The following is a 19,121-nucleotide window of genomic DNA, read 5'->3' as shown; positions in this document are numbered from 1 at the left end:
AACATGACTCAAAGTCTATCACTAAGTCCTGTAGATGCAGGGTGCTAAATCTGGGAGTGCCCACTCTCGGATGAGCGACCATTAGGTTCTGCTCTCCTAAGAACTGTTGTGATTTCTTGCCATAGTGCATTGCAAAACACTGGCCTTTAAAACTGCAGCGTGCTGTCCAGGGGATGTGTTTGGCTGATAAATAATTTACAGAAAACTTTTAAAATTAAATATTTTTCTTCTTCCCCTCCCCAGTTGGACTGACTGTGGAGAGGAATTGTGCTTTTAAGCAGGACAGAAGGGAAGGGAGGGAATCAATTATTTTCTCAAGCTGTGGTACGCACTTCTAAAACAGCTGCTTTTATATGCTTCCTTAAAAAGGAAATGACGGTACAGGGTAAAGGCTGCTTCTTGATAATTTAAATATTCTCAGCTGGTGCCAGTCAAACTGTACCATAAGATGTTGTCATTTCTGATAGCCATTTTTTATGTGTCAACAATGCTTGAAGAAACAGGGATTTTCATGTGCTATAGCAAATACTGTTTAGGGAATAATAAAAAAGTAAATATGTACAAAATGAAAATAAAAGCAGGCAGTAGCTCTGGAAGATGTTCACTAAGAAGCACAATTTCAAACAGCTTAAGAAGAGGTTGTCGTTAGTATTCCAGAAGGGGTGAATAGAAAAGTTCACACTTGTCTTGCTGGTGAGTTGTTTGCCTGCTTGCAAGACAGACAAGGCGCCAGAGCATTGATTTATGTTGCTTTCCCAGAAGAAGGACTAAAGCTTGTGAGCCTTTACATCCTCTTACAGTTTTCTGCTTACTGAATGACTGCATAAAGTTCCCGCTCTTCAAGCTTTGCTTTAATTGGTCTGGCCTTGAGTGTGAAGGCAGTGACATCAGAGCACTCCAAACAGTGACAAGTAACTAGTGTTAGGCTGAACACACCAAATCTGCAAAAAGGAATTAATTCAATGAATAATCAGCTATCACATGCTTGTTTCCTCTTCTGTTCAGACAAAAGTGCCCTGCTTTAGGAGAGGAGTATGTCTGGGACTTACTTCTGTAGTGAATAGCCATTGTAAAATGCTTAGCTGTATTTATAATTCCTTATTTATAATCCTTTTAATTCATCTGTAGTCTGACAGCGGCCCGTATTCATTGCAAAATCAGAGCCTACTTTAAGCAAGTCTGTTGTGTTTATTACCTAGATTCAATTGTTTATAATTTCTTTCTGCAACAGCTGATTGTTCTTCCCTCTTGCTTTTTTTCTTTTCCTTTTCCTTAGTTTACGTTTATTCCAGAAATTTGACACTTTCCGGATTCTAGTGTGTGGTGGAGACGGAAGTGTTGGCTGGGTTCTCTCCGAAATTGATAGCCTCAATCTTCACAAGCAGGTATCTGCCCAAAGAGCTTTGTTGGATGAAAGAATGAAGTAATAACAACAGCATGGGTTGAAGAGGACTTTCTTTGATCATACAGATGTAGTTTGCCCCAGGACTGAAGCCACTGAAAGCTTACCACAGCAGTGTTCTTGCAGTAGTTTTCTGCAAGAGGTAGTACTGGACTAACTCATTATTCCTATCTCCAGTGCTCCTCCACAACTCCCTCTTACAAGATCCAGCTTTTGGAGTAGCTCTGAGTCACTCCTGCTCCATTGCCAGCAGAGGATTGTGCTTAGAAAGGGCTGCAGTTAGAAAACTGGGAGTTCCACAAAGGTTATGCTCCTCATCTATTCCCTTTAATTCTCATGGCATAGTTTCTGAGTCTTGGGATAGACAGAAACTTCATTGGAGTCGAGGCATCATACAGTGTTTAATTAGTTTCCATTTTGTCTTGGAGATGTCTATACTAATTTTACATAAAAAGCAATAGCACCACCTGATGGTTAAATAAATACATCTGTAGAAGGGGTTAGTTTTAGCAAGGTGCTCCTTGAGATGGTAGCTCTTTTCTCAATTAACTTAAAAGTAGAGGAAATTTTTCCTTACTTCCATGCTCTTCTGGCTGTTTTCCCCATCCAATTACTTTCTGCTCACCCTGGGACTAGCTGTTTCTCAATGACTAGTCTGTGTAAGGAATCAGTCATGTTACTTGTGGCTGTTTGTGGCTTGTGTTTTCCCATTTGAATATCAGTTTTGGTTTCCTTTTCTCTAATGCAGTGCCAGCTGGGAGTGCTACCTTTGGGAACAGGGAATGACCTTGCCCGTGTGTTAGGCTGGGGGTCTGCTTGTGATGATGATACCCAGCTCCCGCAGATCCTGGAGAAGCTGGAGAGGGCCAGTACCAAAATGCTGGACAGGTGAGTAACCATCACTAACATCCTTCCTGCTCAAGAGTTGTGTGAAAATATCCTTCCAGGGGAACTGGGCAGTTCTTGATTCTGCCCAGCTGCTGGACTTCTTACTAATGCCAGTTAATGTTTATTCTTTGATAATCCTCTGTCACTCTTTAGCAACAAAAAGTAGTCTGGCTTTCTATGTCAGTGCTGCAGAATAGTAATGAGTGAAATTGTCTGAGGTCCAATGTCCTCTCTTGTGTTCCAGAGTTCTCATCAATTGAATTTGTCAGCCTTGCAGTCATGATTTCTGCTTTTAAGCTAATCTTTTTATTGGTAAATTTGAACCAATTTATCTTGAGTTTGGCTTAGAAATTAAAGCTACCCCTAGTATTGATATTACCTATATATCTTTGTACATTTAAAAATGCTTCTTGTCTTTAGAGTTGCGTCTTGGTATCTGTTATGTTGAATCAAGTAACGCCTGTAGAATTTCTGAGAAAGAGAGGGAAGAAGTACAGAGAAGTTCCTTGTGCTGTAGGATACTTGTTTATAGTGTCGTCCTTCTCTTTTCCCCCAGTTCAGCTCCTCTGCAGTTCCGTTGCAACTCTGTGGCTTCCTTACAGCAGTCATGCCCCTGCCAAAGTGCAGTTTGTTTTGCTTTGAGGTTCTAACCTGTTACGTCCTTTGGATAAAGGACAAAATCATCTGCCTTGTAGTGACAAGTATGATGCCTCCTTTTCAACAGGTGGAGCATCATGGTGTATGAAACCAAACTCCCTCGCCAGGCCTCCACTTCCACAGTCACTGAAGATTTCAGTGAGGATTCTGAGGTACCTTGCGAGATGCAGAGGGCAGGGGACTGGGAGCAATAGCCTCAGAACGGATGAGATAGGAGGTAGTGGTTGAGCTCAAATGGAGCAGTCCTGAGCCATGACTTGGATGTAGCAGGAGCTACAAAGATCTGGGGCTTTAAGTCAATGAGTGTTATGGAGGTTGGGTTACCAGAGTCCACAACCATAATGAGGGATGAGAAGAAGATGCTTTGGAACAGGACAGAGAGGAAATGACTGACTTTTACTTGCTGTCATAACATCAAGTTATTGAAATTGTGGAAAGCTGCATAGCAGTCATAAAAAAACCAGTTTTAGATCCACAGTTGATCGGAGATTCTAAGAACTGCGCTGATGATGATTTCTAAGTTCAGAATTAGTTTCTTCATCAGATTCAGGTCTTTAATGAGTAACTGAGCCCTGGACCACAGAACTTTTCCAGGGCAAAAAGAACCTGTAGAATGACAGATACTCTCTGGGGACCCAGGGATATACAGCATGTGTTGTAATGTTGGGAAGCAGCACCCCAGTGGCTTGTTTCTGACTGTCACCAGGTGCAGAAGATTCTCTTCTATGAAGACTCTGTGGCTGCTCATTTGTCCAAAATTTTGACTTCTGACCAACACTCAGTGGTCATCTCCTCAGCCAAGTGAGTACTTAGAGGACAACTGCTCTAAGTGAAAGTTGCACAGTGAAAATCCTGAGACAATCCTTGCATGACTTTGTTTTCACTACCTTCTTTGCCTAGGGTGCTTTGTGAGACAGTGAAGGATTTTGTGGCTCGAGTAGGGAAAGCCTATGAAAAGGCAACGGAAAGCTCAGAGGAATCAGAGGTCATGGCCAGGAAGGTAAAATTGGAAAAATCGTTTGGGTTTCTACATCTGAAGTGGAAAAACTGCTGTTTTCAGAGAATTAGGACAGCAGCAGTTCAGCAAGCACTAAAAGAATGAGCTACGCAGTCTACTGTTAGTTCTACTCAAATGTTCTTCGTCTTGTAGTGCTCTGTCCTGAAAGAGAAGCTGGACTCATTACTGAAGACACTGAATGACGAATCTCAAGCATCTTCATCTCTGCCAAACCCTCCTCCCACCATTGCAGAGGAAACCGAAGATGGTGATGGGTCAGGCAGTGCTTGTGATTCTTCTAGCGACCGGTCGGTGGGCTCGTCATGTACGGCAAGGCCCCAGATATTTCGTCCCCGAGAACAACTCATGTTGAGAGCCAACAGCTTGAAAAAAGCCATTCGTCAGATAATAGAGCATGCAGAAAAAGGTAACCTGTTAGGAGTCCTGCTTGTGACTTGCTACAGGCTCTTAAGAAGTATAAATTTCCCTTATTCCAGAGGGGAGTAGGGTTCTTTATAAAAAAAACAGCTTTCCTGAGCTAGAGAAGCTATTCAGTAAGCCTGGCTATTTAGTTTCAGTATCACCTCTGCCAAGCCCACCTGTTTGAAACATTGCTTCGTAAATGAGCCTGAAGTTCAAGGTGTGTTCTCTCCTGTAGGGCTGGTTTAGGAAGTTACTGTCCTCCCACACTCTGTTCGTTTGCATTTCCTGTCTGTCCCCACCCATACCACAATTGTGTCAGTGCAACTGTTTGTGTGGCCTTGCTGTAAAACAGATCTGAAAATACTTGAGAAGAAAGTAGTTTAAGTATTTTAATTTGGATTCTTTCAGAAATCTCTTTATAGTAGAGCCCAGCAAAACAGTGCGGTGGTACAACTGCAAGAGAGTTCAGGAATTTCTTATACTAGCTTTGTTGCTGGGAAAACATTATAATACTACACCCTGATGCAAATCAGTTCTGTTCAGATATTAACTTCCTAGGCAGGTGACCCTCTTCACATCTTGACCCTTATCTCTCTCCAGCAACTCACACCCATAGCTCAAAGCTTCATTTCCTTCAAAAGGCATCTCCCAGATGTTAGTCATAAACTCAGTGGTTTAACTTAGACCAAAGGAAGTACTTAACACCTTATTACTGGAGATAAAAGCATTGAAGTTGCAGCTGTGACGTCTATGCACACCTAAACATGCACTATGAACAACGGTGTAGTAAGTCACAGATCATTGCGATGTTGCTTGGATTTCCAGCACTGCAGTATTGTATAAAACCTATCCTGAGGGTGAAGTTATATGAGGTGATGGAAGTTGAGCAAACAGCCTGCTTCTGGTGAAGTAGAGGTCTTGACCTCACTGCTGTCCCACTTTGTTGCTGCTTACTTTATGCTAATTTGATGTTTGTTGGAATTCTTTTGGAGCCCAACCAATTTACTTAATCCAGCAGAAGAGTTTATATTTCTGCTGGGCTAGTGGGTTGGATTGCCTTGTGGATAGTTTTGATGAACTCCAGAGTCAGCACAAGGGATGGAAAGAGACTGAAAGAAGGGGGGGGTCATCCCCCTGCAGAGGCAGTGAGGTGGTAGGTCAGCTCAGGGCTGTTCACAGAGCTGTGCCCTGTGAGGGGTTGCTGGGGAGGAAGGCCTATTGATTACATGCAGAGGAGTTTTCATTTCTTCAGGTAACATGCTAGCATTGAATTCTTGCCAGCTCTTGGGCAAACTCCAGTTACGTTTCAAATGTATTTTTTCAAGTTCTCCAAGCTGTTTTTCCTCTTCGAAAGTATGTCATCTGATTCTTTCCCTTGTTTGTGTTGTTTTTTACCAACTGCTATTTTCTTCTTCCCGATTATATGTAAATGCTGTTTTCAAGTGGCTTATCCTATTGCCCCAGTACAGATTAAGCAAACAGAAAATTCATTACATTTATCATTTAATGTCCGTCTGTTTAGAATTTCTGGCAACATCTAAATGCAAATAAATGGAATCCCATCACCTGTAGCACAGTTGACCTCTCAGGAAGCCCAAGTACCTGTAGCATTAAAGGTGGACACTTTATTTAGAGCCTCACTGCTAAAGAGCTCAGCAAAGAAAACAGGAGGCTAAGCAAGCCCAGTTCCAAAACCTCTCCAGAGCAGAGCTTGGTTGAGACAAATGATAGAGGAAAGCTTTTTGTTATTCCTGTTCTTTCCTTTAAGGAATCAGGGCCTTTAGAGTCCCATCCTATTGTTATTTACATCAGTGGGAGTTGTTCCTTGCTAGAAGAGCTGTGAGGCACTCACCTACTTTCTCTCTCCTTACAGCTGTAGATGAGCAGAATGCCCAGACCCAGGAGCAAGAGGGCTTCCTCCTTAGTCTCTCAGCCTCTGAAGAGGGCAAGGAGCTGAGGAACGAGGATAAAATCTCCCTGCAGTCATCACACAGCAGCAGCTATGGAGTGTCCAAGGGGAGAAGCCAGCGGAAAGGTACTGCTCCAGGGCTGCCACCATGCAGATCTTGTCTGCGAATTACAATTCTGTTAGTTGTAAAAAGTGAGGGAGGTGTTATGTGTATTACCTTCTAAGTTCTGTTTTTCTCTAATTTTTGAATGATTGCTCTTCAGATGCCAGGCCTTGCATGTTTCTATGCTCTAGTGTGTGCATTATACACCCCACTTTTCGCTACATCTCTGGTGGCTGGTCCATGATCTTAGCATATGGAGCCTAGGATTTAGAAATTTTTTTGCACCTTAGCCAGTAGTCCGGGTTTTCTTGGCTTTCAGTGCTTGGACAAGGACAGTCTTGAGCATTTTTCATGTCATCTACCTGATGACATTTCCCTGTAAGCCCCTGCCATCCTTTGCAGATGACAGAGAATGGAAGCCAGTTTGCTTTGAAAACTGTGTTATGTGAGTAATTTATTAGAGATCCCTGACCACTGCAGATATATTTGGAACTTATATGAGTATTGATTGCAAGCCAAATACCCTGTCTGTTGTGCTGCAGGCACCAGCTTCTTCTCATCTCCATTTCTAATATTTGCATGTGGCGTTTTGGTACCTCCAATCTGTGAGCTTTTCTGGCTGCACATATGCCATATCTCTGTCTCTTAATGACTGGTTCTGTTGACTCTTTGTACTATGGTGGCTAGAGTCTTTTGCTGTTGAGTGATTCCTAACCCAGTCTTGCTGTTTGGGCTGTGCTGCTATGTGCTGGTCTGAATCATAGCATTATGTTCGTCAATAGCCATGTTTGTGTTGTGTTTTACAGTGTCCAAGTCTCCTTGTGAAAGACTAATAAACAAAGGAAGTTTGTCACTGGGCAGCTCTGCATCTCTTCCTCCCCAGACAGGAAACCGGGACAACTTGCCAATGCTGAACACAAAAATCCTCTACCCGAGTAAGTGTAACACCCACCGCTTCCCATTGAGGCAGCCAACTGGAGTGTGGGTGACAGCAGTGCGGGCTGCAGTCTCCACATGGAAACATGAAATTGTCCTGCCTGATGTCCTTTTGTGCAGGGTCCGCTTGGAGAGAAATCCCTTTGTGGATAACATTTCACTAGGGCCGAAAAGTGGAGACTTGGAGGGAGATGTAATAGTTTCCAGTTTGTAGCTGAGACCTAGACACAGATTTTTATTAACACTGTGCAGTGGCAGAATTTAGATGCCAATTACAAGGAGATAGTGAGCTCAAAGTAACCTTGAGAAGGCTGATACAATGCTGCTGAGGGAGATTTCTGAAGAGTGGCAGCCATAGACGGGGACCAGCAGTCCCTTCACGTGTAGGCTGAAGTCACTGGAGGTGCACAGACCCAGCAGAATTCCCACCTCCCACATCTTGTGTAGCAACTTCTCCCCATCACCGTGGTGCTGTCCTTCCATCTCTTCCCCCAAATTACTTGTTCAAACTGTTTCTTCTGGAAGCAAGTAATTTCCTTTCTCTCTGAGAAAGCTACTGTTTGTGGGTCACCAGCCAATAATTTAAGAAGCAGGAGGCAGTAATTCTTGAGCAACAGAGAATAACTTCAGCCCTACTCTTCTCTCTCTACTCATTGAAGCAAGGACGTTGCATGTCTCACCTTGGAACAAAAAAGCTACTACAGTGAATACACTCCTATTTCCCATTTCCATGTGTCTGTACAACTGTGCTGGGGGCCTTAGGTGATACCCTGTCAATCAAAAACCCTGCAGACAGCCCCAGAAACCCTTCTCCTTATCAAGAGAGCTAAGCCTTCTGGAGTGGAAGAAAGCGCTATTGCTATTTGCTTTCCACATTGAATGATAAGAGTGAATATATTCTGCCCTGTTGTCTTGTTCCTGAGATTGAAGTTACCTGTTTTCTGCTTTTTATTAATCACAGTCTTCCCTGTGGTCAATTTTCCTACAGATATCCGTGCCGGCATGTCTGGTTCTTTGCCTGGGAGCTCTGTAATCAGCCGATTGTTGATCCATGCTGATCCCTTTAACTCTGAGCCTGAAAATCTGTGAGTATGCCCAGGAGGTTGAAGGGAGGGAGTGGGCGTTGCCAAATGGACCTCAGCAGAGAAGCAGATTAGTTTATGGAGCTGAATAATGGACTGCAGTAGCCCAGAGTTATGTAAATGAATTTACATAGGGTGCCCGTGAGGATTAGCTTATGTAGTTACACATGCAGTGACACATCTGACTCCTGGTAGAAGATTTTTAGGTTTTAGGTGAGAATGAAATCTAGATCAGTCTTCTCCCTAGACTCAGATGACTCTGGCTTCCAGTTAGACAGAAACCTGTGGGGGAATCACTACCCTTACAGCATGGAGGCTGAGAAAGGTCATGGGCAGGGCCCAACAGGGGAGGCAGTTGGGAAATATGATGTGAAGACTTTCTCAGGCTGTTTCTACTAAACTGTTTAACAGTAAAAATCCAATGATACAGACTTTTAAGTTTTTTTCATGCGGTTCAGTGCCCCTGAGATGAGTAGCTGACACTTTCAAGGTCATTTGTCAGGCTTTCTGTAGGTAACACCTTATATATATCTATATGTGTGTGTGTGTGTGTATCTATATATATAAGCAATTAGCATTGCTAACGTTTTGTGAGACCTTTTACACAATGCCAGTGACCAGCATCATAGCCCTTTGTAAATGAAGTGTAGGCTTCTAAGTATGTATCTGTGGCAAGGGGAGAATTCCGCTGCAAATCTTGTGGTTGTGAAGTCTTACAGACGGAGGCTGCAGGCCAGGGACCTCTGCTCATCAGTAGCTACTTTTATGGTTATCCTTGTGGCTTTTGGGCAGTTCCCAGCAGTGCTTATCAGAGCATGTTGGCACACACACTTCTTGTTCTTCACCTTTTTATGCAAAAGAATTATGAGGTGGCCAGAGGGGGCATGAGAGATGTATACCAAACAGTATGTAGACTTAGGAATGGGAGTTTTGTTCTTTTGTTTGGCAGTGAATGTTACACAGAGAAGTGTGTCATGAATAATTACTTTGGAATTGGACTGGATGCAAAGATTTCTTTGGATTTCAACAACAAACGTGATGAGCACCCAGAGAAATGCAGGTGGGTTTGGCTTTGGCTGACCTTTGAATACTGCCGGAAGTGACTGAAACCACTTTATGTTTCTGTGTGGTTTTGAAGCCAATTCTGTACAAGTGTGCTGAATAGGTACATTGCCAATCTTGTCTGCATAATCCTCCTTCAAGGCCTGAAATCACGATGGAGGAGATAAGTTACTGATTTATTACTGATTCATTATGCTGTTGTGGCTAGTATAAGATCTTTGAGTAGCTACGTTGGTGTGGATTTAGTGCATTGGTTCTATTTACTTCATGATCTCACTCACAAATTTTTCTCCTGGGCTAGCTATTTAGCTATGAGAGAAGCGCATCTCAGCTCTAAATGCCATGGAGGCTGATTTTGACCTTGATCCTAACTTAATATAAACCACAGGTTTTGGTGTTTTGAATACCTGGGCAACTACAGGATGCTTTGTGTAGCCTGGAATTGATACATTTGCTATGGTTGAGCTAATACAGCAAAACACTGTTGATGTCCTGGTGTTGTAAGATTGACACGTTCTGTGTCAGGGGAATCTGTGTATATTTCTGGTAGTGTGTGTTACTCAATCATCTTCAATTCCTACCTGACATTTAAAGGGGAATAGTTTCCTAGCACAAGCCGTGACCATTTTGAGTGCTTTCCCCTTTTGGAAGCAAAGGACCTCTGTGCTTTAGGACGTAGGGGGTACCATTTCAGCGTGGGGTTTTTTTTTTCCTTCTAATTGAAAACGTAAATGCCTGTGCTAACTTTTTCTCTTTTGATTTTCACCCTTAGAAGTCGTACTAAAAACATGATGTGGTACGGAGTATTGGGGACCAAGGAGCTGCTACACAGAACATATAAAAACCTGGAGCAGAAAGTCTTGCTGGAGGTGAGGAATTAGCATGCTCTTCTGTTGCTAAAACTGGGATGCCTAATTGCATCTACTTCAGACGCTTTGACTTTGACATGGTGATTCTATTTGGTGATATTAGGGTGTTTCACTTGCCTGCCTGATACAATGTACTTGCTGCATCTCATCCTGAGCTAGCTAAAAGTGGCTTTTCCTGGTTCTGGAAGATAACTTGTGTTCTCACCCTGTAAGGGAAGTCTCATCCTGCTGGAAAGTATTAGCTGTCGCCAGCTCAGTATTCGGCATAAATAAGATTGTTATGTTATACGTGATATCTCATGTGAACACCACATTTTAGATAGTAGGTGCAGTGGAAAGCTCTTCATCTAACTCCGCTCTAATGCGCATCAAACTGGAAAAGAAATATTCTTGTATGGGCCACATACAACATAAACAGGTAGCTTGTAGGAGGAGACCCTCATCACAGCAGACTGTGTAGGTGTTTCAGAAGTTTTATTCCCCTTTCTGGAGGAATAAACCAAGAGGCTTTGCGAAGCCTTTCAGGTGTGCCCTATTCCTGTTTGGGGAAAAGAAGCAACAGTATCCCTCCAAAACTGCCCTCTGCCAGAGGAGCAGTGGTTGATGAGATGCAAATGGATACAATCTACTCCATTAGGTCAAGAATAAACTGGAAGAAACCTGAATTAGTTTATTACTAAGCTGGGCAGGCTGGTTTTTGTTCTTGGAGGATGTACTCTGGCAGGAGGGGCTTTCTCCTGCTGTGCTGAGAGTAATGTTGCCTTCTTTTCTGTACAGTGCGATGGGAGGCCAATCCCTTTGCCCAGTCTCCAGGGAATTGCCGTACTCAACATTCCCAGCTACGCAGGAGGCACCAACTTCTGGGGGGGAACCAAGGAAGATGATGTGAGTATTCTCTAAGGCAATCCAGGAAATGTTTTTAGTTACTGTTGCTTTTGAAGTCATAGCCCCTGAGAATAGTGCTTGGAAGAAGAGGGCAGGGGGCTTGTCTGCATGTACTTTCTCTGTGAAGTGGCTAGGATACTGAAGTCTGGTCTTCAGCAGCTTTGCACCCAAGCAGTCTGTAGCAATTCAGAAAAAATAGAGATGCTGTCCTGAGCTTTTGGACTTCTGGGAAGTGCTTTAGATTGACCTCCCCTCAGGCTGCCTGAGAAGTAAAGCCCCTTGAAGACAAAAGGAGTTAGATCCAGTCAGAAACATTGTGTTATTTGAGATTAAAAAGTGCCTGCTCTTACAAGAATAATTATTGCCTTGTAGCCTACAACCTTTGTGTTAGCTGCCATTGGAAGCACAGTGGGAATATCAAGGCTCCTTTGTCTCCCTCCTAGCTCATGGCAAATCTTCACCTTCTGGCCTTGTTGTTAATTTTATACAGATTAAAAAGCATAATTGAAAGCCGACCCCCAAATCTTCACCAAGAAGCTCTCCAACAGAGCTGTATGTCAACTGAATTCTCTCTCCCTTGTACCTGGCTAGACATTTACAGCCCCCTCCTTTGATGACAAGATTTTGGAGGTGGTGGCAGTGTTTGGTAGCATGCAGATGGCAGTGTCACGAGTGATAAACCTACAGCATCACCGGATTGCACAGGTATCAATTGCTTTTGTGAGCTCTTCTTGCCTCCCCCATCTCCAGTTTGTGATATTTATGCCAATTTCAGTCAGTAAAGCCCTCCTTTGTGCTCTCTTTTGTGCAAGGAAAGAGCATCCACCAGGGCTGAAAATGAGCATGTCCAGGGGCAATTTGGGCATGGAAATGTTTGCTAGTGTGCATTGTGGTAGGAGTTAGGCCAGCAATTCAAGTACAGATTTGTAGTCCAAAGACACAGCAAATGGTCCCAGCTGCACGAGGGCGAAGCGTGCCCTGCCACCCAGGCACGTGTGCCTCTAGTACCACCAAAGCTACAGTACCTGGGGAAGTGCTTTGGAAAGAAAGTGAATGTCTTATGCTTTTGGAAAACCCAATATTTTAGAGCTTCTCTGATGCAATCACTTCTTGCAGTGTCGGACGGTGAAGATAGCAATCCTGGGAGAAGAGGGAGTTCCCGTGCAAGTGGATGGAGAAGCCTGGATCCAGCCACCGGGTTACATTTGGATTGTTCATAAGAACAGAGCACAGACCCTCACCCGAGACAGGGTAAGAGCAGCCTTGCATACACTATGTAGTACATACATGTTTTGATGTCACATACTCCTGGAGAGGGTGGCAACGGCCACACATGAAAGCTTATCTTTGTGAATGCAAGAAGCATATTTTGCTACACACCATAAAACTTTTTTGAAAGAACATCATTAAACTTCTATTCACCACTTGGGAAATCACATAAATAAGGTTGTTTATGCAAGCTTATTTTGCTTCTTTTTATAGGTGCCTTGTGACAGCATTTCTTAACACACTTGCATGCTGTTTTTCCCCACAGGATGCATGCCTCACTGAGTGCTGTGGATTGTATAGATTCAGCTGTTCAATATTTTGATTTCTCGTTATTGTTCAATATGTGGGTTATACCTCGTTGACAAAGTAGAGCAGTGTCTTATGCCTTGTTCAGCAGTGTGTGTCTGTCTCATCTCATAATTTTCAAATACATCCGATAAGTACCAGCACATAAGGAAGCATCCTTGCTGTTTTACTGTATTACTAAGTGGTGGCAAGCCAAAGGAAAGGATAAAGGGCTTGCTGTGCTGCAAACAGGCTTTATGGTTCCTTTCAACTCTGTAACTGTCCATGCATTAACAGTCCGGTTGATAGCAGCTCTTAATACTTTGCAGCATAACGCCCCTTTACCCAGCTTCCAGAGCAAATTGAAGTCCTCTGCAAAGGACTCACCTGCTTAATAACAAGAAAAGAGAAAACAATGAAGAGGGAAAATGGAAAGCAGCCTGATACAGGGCTGGGGCACATTGCCTGGCAGGAAGTTACAAGTATGATGGTATGAAAAGAAAGCAAAGGTGGGCGTACAAAGCCCCTGTCATGGTAGGACAGGGAAATACCCAAGACCCCTTGAGCTGGGAAAGAACAGTGAGTGTGGATCATAGAATCATAGAATGGTTTGGGTTGGAAGGGACCTTTAAAGGTCATCTAGTCCAACTCTCCTGCAATGAGCAGGGACATCTTCAACCAGATCAGGTTGCTCAGAGCCCTGTCCAACCTCACCTTGAATGTTTCCAGGGATGGGGCATCTATAGCCTCTCTGGGCAACCTGTTCCAGTGTTTCACCACCCTCACTGTAAAAAAGTTCTTCCTTATATCTTGTCTGAATCTACCCTCTTTTAGTTTAAAACCATTACCCCTTGTCCTGTCACCCCTTGATGCAAATGTTGTGGAGAGGAGGAGACAGGAATAGTGACACAGCCTTTCCTGGAGGGTGAGAGAGCTTCTGCAGTGTCACACTGAGACTTGGAGGGGGAGTGACTGAAGGAGATAGCACAAGAGAGCAAGGGGGAGCAGGTTTCCTGCTGTGATGGTGGGAAGGAGAAAAGGAGAGGCAACCTATATGTGGGTATGGTGGGAAAGTTGGAGTGGAGCACAAGAGGTAGACAGGACACACAAGTCCCTAGTGAGCATGCTGTGTGTTGGGCTATCTGAAGCCATGGTTGTGATGGTGCCATCCCACTTCTCATTGCCTGCAAACGTGGTTTTGCAGGCATGGAATTGCTGCTGAGGAAGAGGTTCCAGTTTTGCAGAGCAACATTCACCTTTTGTCTTGACTGTGGGCTTATCCTTATTTTTCCTGCTGTCCTTTGATCATTGTTGCACACCCCATCCTTCACAGAGCAAATCTGTCCTATGCAGTAGATGAAGTGGGGTCCTCTCTTCATGTCTGTGACCCTGTACCTTTGGTAGCATTTTTCAAATGTGATTTGGGATATTTAGTTTCCTAAATTGAAGATGGAAAAACTCAAATTCCCTCATGTGACCTCATCTGGACCACTGAAGAATCATTAGCAAGGTTGACATCAGCAGGTAGCTTGCACTGTGCCAACAGCCTGGTTTTGTCCTGTATGAGGAGCAGTAGGGGAAGGGAATGCTTTACCACAGGGCTTCACAGGTATTTGCAGACACAGGAGAATGGTGTGTCCCCAGAACCTTGGGTCATTCCCAAAGGCAGTTGTGTTCTAGTGGACACTGGCTTTTCTGATCTGTCTGTCTCCCCTCTCTACCCTTAGTCCTGTGCTCCTTACCTAGTGTGTACTTACCTCATTTAACTGCCCGGGCCCAGGATCCATGACTACCATTTTCTTCCCTTTTCCCATCCACCCATCACAGTCAATCTCCTTTGCTTTTCTGGCTCCCCAAATGCTGATTTTTATTTTTTTTTTCCATGAAAGCTTCACACCCCTGCTTGTTATCCTCATCTTCTTCTCTGAATTATCTTTCCTATTTCAGTCTTCCCCTCCCATAGTCCCTTCCCTTGTCTAACCTTCTCTCTTGCCATTTCTTGCACTCATTGATCCATTTGCCCTTGCCTTAAGGCTTTGTGTGTCAGTTTTCATTCTCACCATATCCAGTTTTGATCCTTCTGTATTGGATGTTTTGCTTCTTCCTGTACCACTAGCTGATGCCAGCAGGAATATCAATAAGGGTGCAAGTGGGACAGGTCCTAGCTCTGAGTTCAGCTGCTTGTCCCACCAGTTACTGGGGAAGCCCAGTTTATTTCCAGGTAAGGAGGAGCCTTGAACATTTTTAATTTCCAGCTCTGAGATGTCACAGTAATACTGAAGTGTAGAGGCAGTATAGCTACTCAAAGAAAAGGCTGCCACCAGTAGGGAATTGGTGGACTTTGCTACTCTGGCCCTCAGAATTGGCCTAACAATTTTGACTAAAACTAGGCTTAAGCAAAAATTAAGCCAAGGCAAGCATGTGGCATGGAAAACTTCACCCCAGACAGCTAGTTAGCAAAGTTAGCAGCAGCTGAACAACTGGGTCCTGCAATGAAAAGTGTCTATACCAGATCTACATGTTTTACAGGCATAGACGCAGCCTTTTTTTTTTTTTTTTTTTTTTTTTTTTTTAATAGGAGTTTTGCAAGTATCTTATGGTTTGTTTGCTGTGTTTTTAGGCATTTGAGAGCACCCTGAAGTCCTGGGAGGACAAACAGAAGTGTGAGTTGTCCCGACCCTCCTCTTTCTCTCTGCAACCAGAGATCATGTCCGAAGAAGAATCAACCCAGATCAACCAGTTTGGTCAAGCTGCAGGTGCTCTGATCCACAGGTGGGACTCAGTTTGCTTTTGGTGAATGGAGCCATCCTTTGGTGCCTGAAATTCTTGTCCTACTCCCTGTTCCTGGAGATGGGTCTGTTCACTCTTACCTTCTGCAGTGCTGGTCCATGTCACTGGGGGTAGTAGCATCATTCATTATGCACTGTCCCAGCTACATGAGGACTGAAGTTGAATAAACTTTCTTAGGTCATTGTGAACAAAAAATGTTACTTTCATGAGAAAATATGGATCCTTTAATCCTGAAAGAACCTGTTATCTTTGAATACCAATGATTTTTATCAGAAATTAAACAAAGGCCTCTCTAGGAGGTCAGATGACAGGTTGGGTTCTTGTAACCCTGATGCCCAGCAGAGATTTCTGGAAAAAGTCGCTGTATGCTCATCTGCTCATCCTTTCGTTGGACATTCAGCTCTTTGGTCTAGGCCTCTGAGAGAAAATTCCCAGACTCACATCAGAGAAGTGTTAATTAAACTGCCATACGTGCAGCTGCCTTTCACATCACCATGGCCGTACTAAAATATCTAGGTCTTATTTCAAACTGATCCCAACTTATGTGCAGAATTGAATATGCACTTGGAGTTGTGCATGTGAAGTCTGCGTTGCTTTGCCTATGCATGCTCACTACAGCAGGGAGAGTTGCCCTGCTTTGCCAGAGGCTGTGCCCCTCCCGTGCTTTATCCCTGCTCTTGTCACTCAGATGGGTATTAAAAGGAGATACCCAGTCAGAAAAGATCTCCTGCTTTGAGCATATGCTGATGCAATCTGTAATTCTCTCTTTAGCATTCGGGAAATAGCCCAATCCTATCAGGACATGGAACAGGAGCTTGCCCATGCTGTCAATGCCAGCTCCAAGTCTATGGACAAAGTCTACGCTAAATCCAAGTCTACAGAGGTACTTCACTCACTTGGCATCTCCCATTTTGTCCTTGTTCCATAGCTCTTGGTTTTCCTTTCTCATTGACCAAAAGTAGGCCTTGCTTGTCTAAGACTTCTTCCTTTTGACTGCTCAGACCTCTGCATTTCCAGGCTTAATTTGCGCATGAATTGCTTCCCTGCAGGGTCTGAACTGCAGCCTTGTTGTAGAGATGGTGAATAATGTCAAAGCCCTGCATAATGAGACAGAGCTGCTGCTGGCAGGCAAGATGGCGCTGGTAAGAAGCACAAAGCAGGAGTAAAGCAGCCTCTCACTTTCTCTCCTCTCCTCTCCTACTGTTGCCTTGGCAAGCAATATTTTGCTGGTCTCGGTCTTCTTTGTCTTTGTAATAAGTCAGTTTAAATGTTAATCATCCAGGAATTAGGATGGTATTGCTACGTAGGCATGATGAGCAGTCAAGCTAGCTTGTATGGAGTTTGGAGCTCAGAAAAGTTGAAAATTGTTTACTTGGTAATAACTGGGCAGAGTGCCTGCTGTGCATTTCCTTTTAAAAGGAGGAACTGCTTTGTTAGCTAGGAATTTCAAGGCAAGGGCCTGACTATGTGTTCCACCATATGACTTATAACTCTGCTTTGCTTCCATTTATGATCCAGGAATTAGATCCTCCACAGAAGGAGCAGCTCCAAGCAGCCCTGGCAGACATGGACCTCCAGCTGAGGAAACTGGCAGACATCCCATGGCTGTGGCAGCTTATGGAGCCCTGTGATGAGGAGGTGAGGAGGACCAAGGCTGTATTTCCCTAGCTGTTCTCTTTTTCACTAGTTGACTGTGAGTGTTTGACTTCCTGTGAATATACGACTGATGTGAGAAAAAATCATTAAGAAGGAAACTTGACTCCCTAGGGCTAAAGAAAGTAATTTCCTGCTAAGGTCCCTTGACTGACATGGGATCAACTTTCTCTGTTTCCTTTCCTGTCTTGATCAGAATGAGTTCAGAATTTTTTTTCCTCTCTTACAAGGTCATGGAGCTGAGCTTGACAGTACTTGTTGCTCTTGGTCTGTTCCAATCAATTTATGACTGTTTGCCTGATACTCCCTTTTTGTTCTTACAGAACCAGATGCTGGATTATTCTAAACGCAGCCGCAGTGGCAAATTCCGGCTGGTGACCAAGTTTAAAAAGGAGAAGAACAACAAAAATAAGGAGACTCATAGTAGCATGGGATTGCCGGGTACCAAGTCTGCTCATTCATCATGTCTCTTTGTCACAGCAGTGTGGTCACACCACTACCTGTTCTCTGTCTGTCTGTTTCCTCTCATGTTCTCTCCTTCTTCTGTTTCACGTGCATCCGCATTTTCTTGGAGGTCTATTCTGTCTTTTTCATATGGCAAAGTAGCTTATTGCTCCGTTCTGTCTAAGCCCTGATCCCCCAGTACTACACAAATGTTCCTGAGCAGAAACAGGAAGTACCCTCTGAAGCATTCTGCCTACATCCAGACATTTTCAGGGATATTTTAAGGAGTGCTTAGTGAAGTGAATTTGAGGATTTTGGCATTTTAGGTATTAAAATGACTGTGGGGCCCAAGTCCGCATAACTCCAGTCTTTTCACTGCTAATTCTCTGTGATATGGTTGATGATGTTTTTCTCATTGATTCACCCTCAGGCTTTAATCAAGTTTCATGTCTAATTGGCTGGGGATCAGCATCACCACAGGTGCACCCTGACCTTTAATCCTACTGGTCAGTAGATAAAAACTGTCCATGAATCAACAAATTGCCATTCAAGACACTTTCTCTCCAATTGGGTTAGTTGATTTTTGGTTTATACTCTCCTTACAAAGACTTTCTTCTAAAATTCAGAAGTACTACCTGTTCTGTGGTCTCCTGGGTCCTGTCCTCTGCCATGGAGTTGTGGGTACAGTCTCCTTCTGTCTGATAGGCAGGTGCTTGCTCATTGCCTCCCAGAACTTGGGATCTTTATTATTCTCTTATTTAGAGGCTGTGCAAGAAGGTGGAAGTCTAAACTCTTCCTCTCTCCCTCAGACTTGGGGGAGAGAGGTTGCCATTTTGGTTACTGAGCACAAGTGCTTGTACATAATAGCAAACTAATCTGTGCTTGATTCTTCATGATGTATTTTATGAATCTGTTATTTTGTAAGCAGAGGAATATCAATGAACTTACTCTTCTTAAACATGGGGGTAAACTTTAAAAAGCACATCCAGTCCCATCAAAACAAACATGCACTTCCTCCTGGCTTTACTGTAGCTAGCCTCTGCTTAAGAGAACAGCTCTTACCCTTCTTTGCCCTACCTCCTTTGTTTGAGACTGTAGGTCATGCTACCAGTCCTTGCCCTCCCCTTGGTTTGAGGCTGTGGTACTGGTTACCCTCCTTCTCTGGCACTGAATGCTGATGGTGTCCTCATCTCTTGCTGTCTTCCGGGGTTCTGGGTACTCAATGCACTCCTGCTTTTCCATCTCTAACAGTTCACCTCTGGGGAACGGAGGAGGTTGCGGCCTGGCTTGAGCATCTCAGTCTTTGTGAGTATAAGGATATCTTCATCCGGCATGACGTCCGGGGCTCTGAGCTCCTGCAACTCGAACGGAGGGACCTCAAGGTACTTTGATGATCGGCTCATGAGAAATAGCCAGCTGCATCTGCATGACCTTCTGTGCTGAATGTGCTTGGAAGTGGTTTGCCTG

The 19,121-nt window shown here is 43.9% G+C and overlaps 1 protein-coding gene across 7 annotated transcripts in view; it reads left to right on the top strand.

Annotated features, from left to right (window-relative positions):
• The window catches only part of DGKD (diacylglycerol kinase delta), a 62,044-nt gene that overhangs the window by 37,591 nt on the left and 5,332 nt on the right, over positions 1-19,121 (top strand). For 4 of the 7 annotated variants that reach the window (XM_030027499.2, XM_030027497.2, XM_030027505.2 and 1 more), the window contains 20 exons: positions 1,277-1,385; positions 2,151-2,290; positions 3,015-3,099; positions 3,654-3,748; positions 3,848-3,947; positions 4,098-4,371; positions 6,241-6,402; positions 7,186-7,314; positions 8,304-8,400; positions 9,347-9,457; positions 10,232-10,328; positions 11,106-11,213; positions 11,805-11,918; positions 12,330-12,464; positions 15,388-15,539; positions 16,329-16,440; positions 16,607-16,699; positions 17,076-17,195; positions 17,534-17,651; positions 18,906-19,036. In XM_030027499.2, coding sequence (XP_029883359.1) covers positions 1,277-1,385; positions 2,151-2,290; positions 3,015-3,099; positions 3,654-3,748; positions 3,848-3,947; positions 4,098-4,371; positions 6,241-6,402; positions 7,186-7,314; positions 8,304-8,400; positions 9,347-9,457; positions 10,232-10,328; positions 11,106-11,213; positions 11,805-11,918; positions 12,330-12,464; positions 15,388-15,539; positions 16,329-16,440; positions 16,607-16,699; positions 17,076-17,195; positions 17,534-17,651; positions 18,906-19,036 — 2,482 coding nt within the window. The other 3 variants (XM_030027498.2, XM_030027500.2, XM_041126666.1) reach the window with 3 other exon arrangements.

The sequence above is a fragment of the Aquila chrysaetos genome, chromosome 10, assembly GCF_900496995.4.
Source record: "Aquila chrysaetos chrysaetos chromosome 10, bAquChr1.4, whole genome shotgun sequence".
NCBI lineage: Eukaryota > Metazoa > Chordata > Aves > Accipitriformes > Accipitridae > Aquila > Aquila chrysaetos.
The sequence above is the reverse complement of the archived record's forward strand: the minus strand, read 5'-3'. Positions and strand labels throughout refer to the sequence as shown.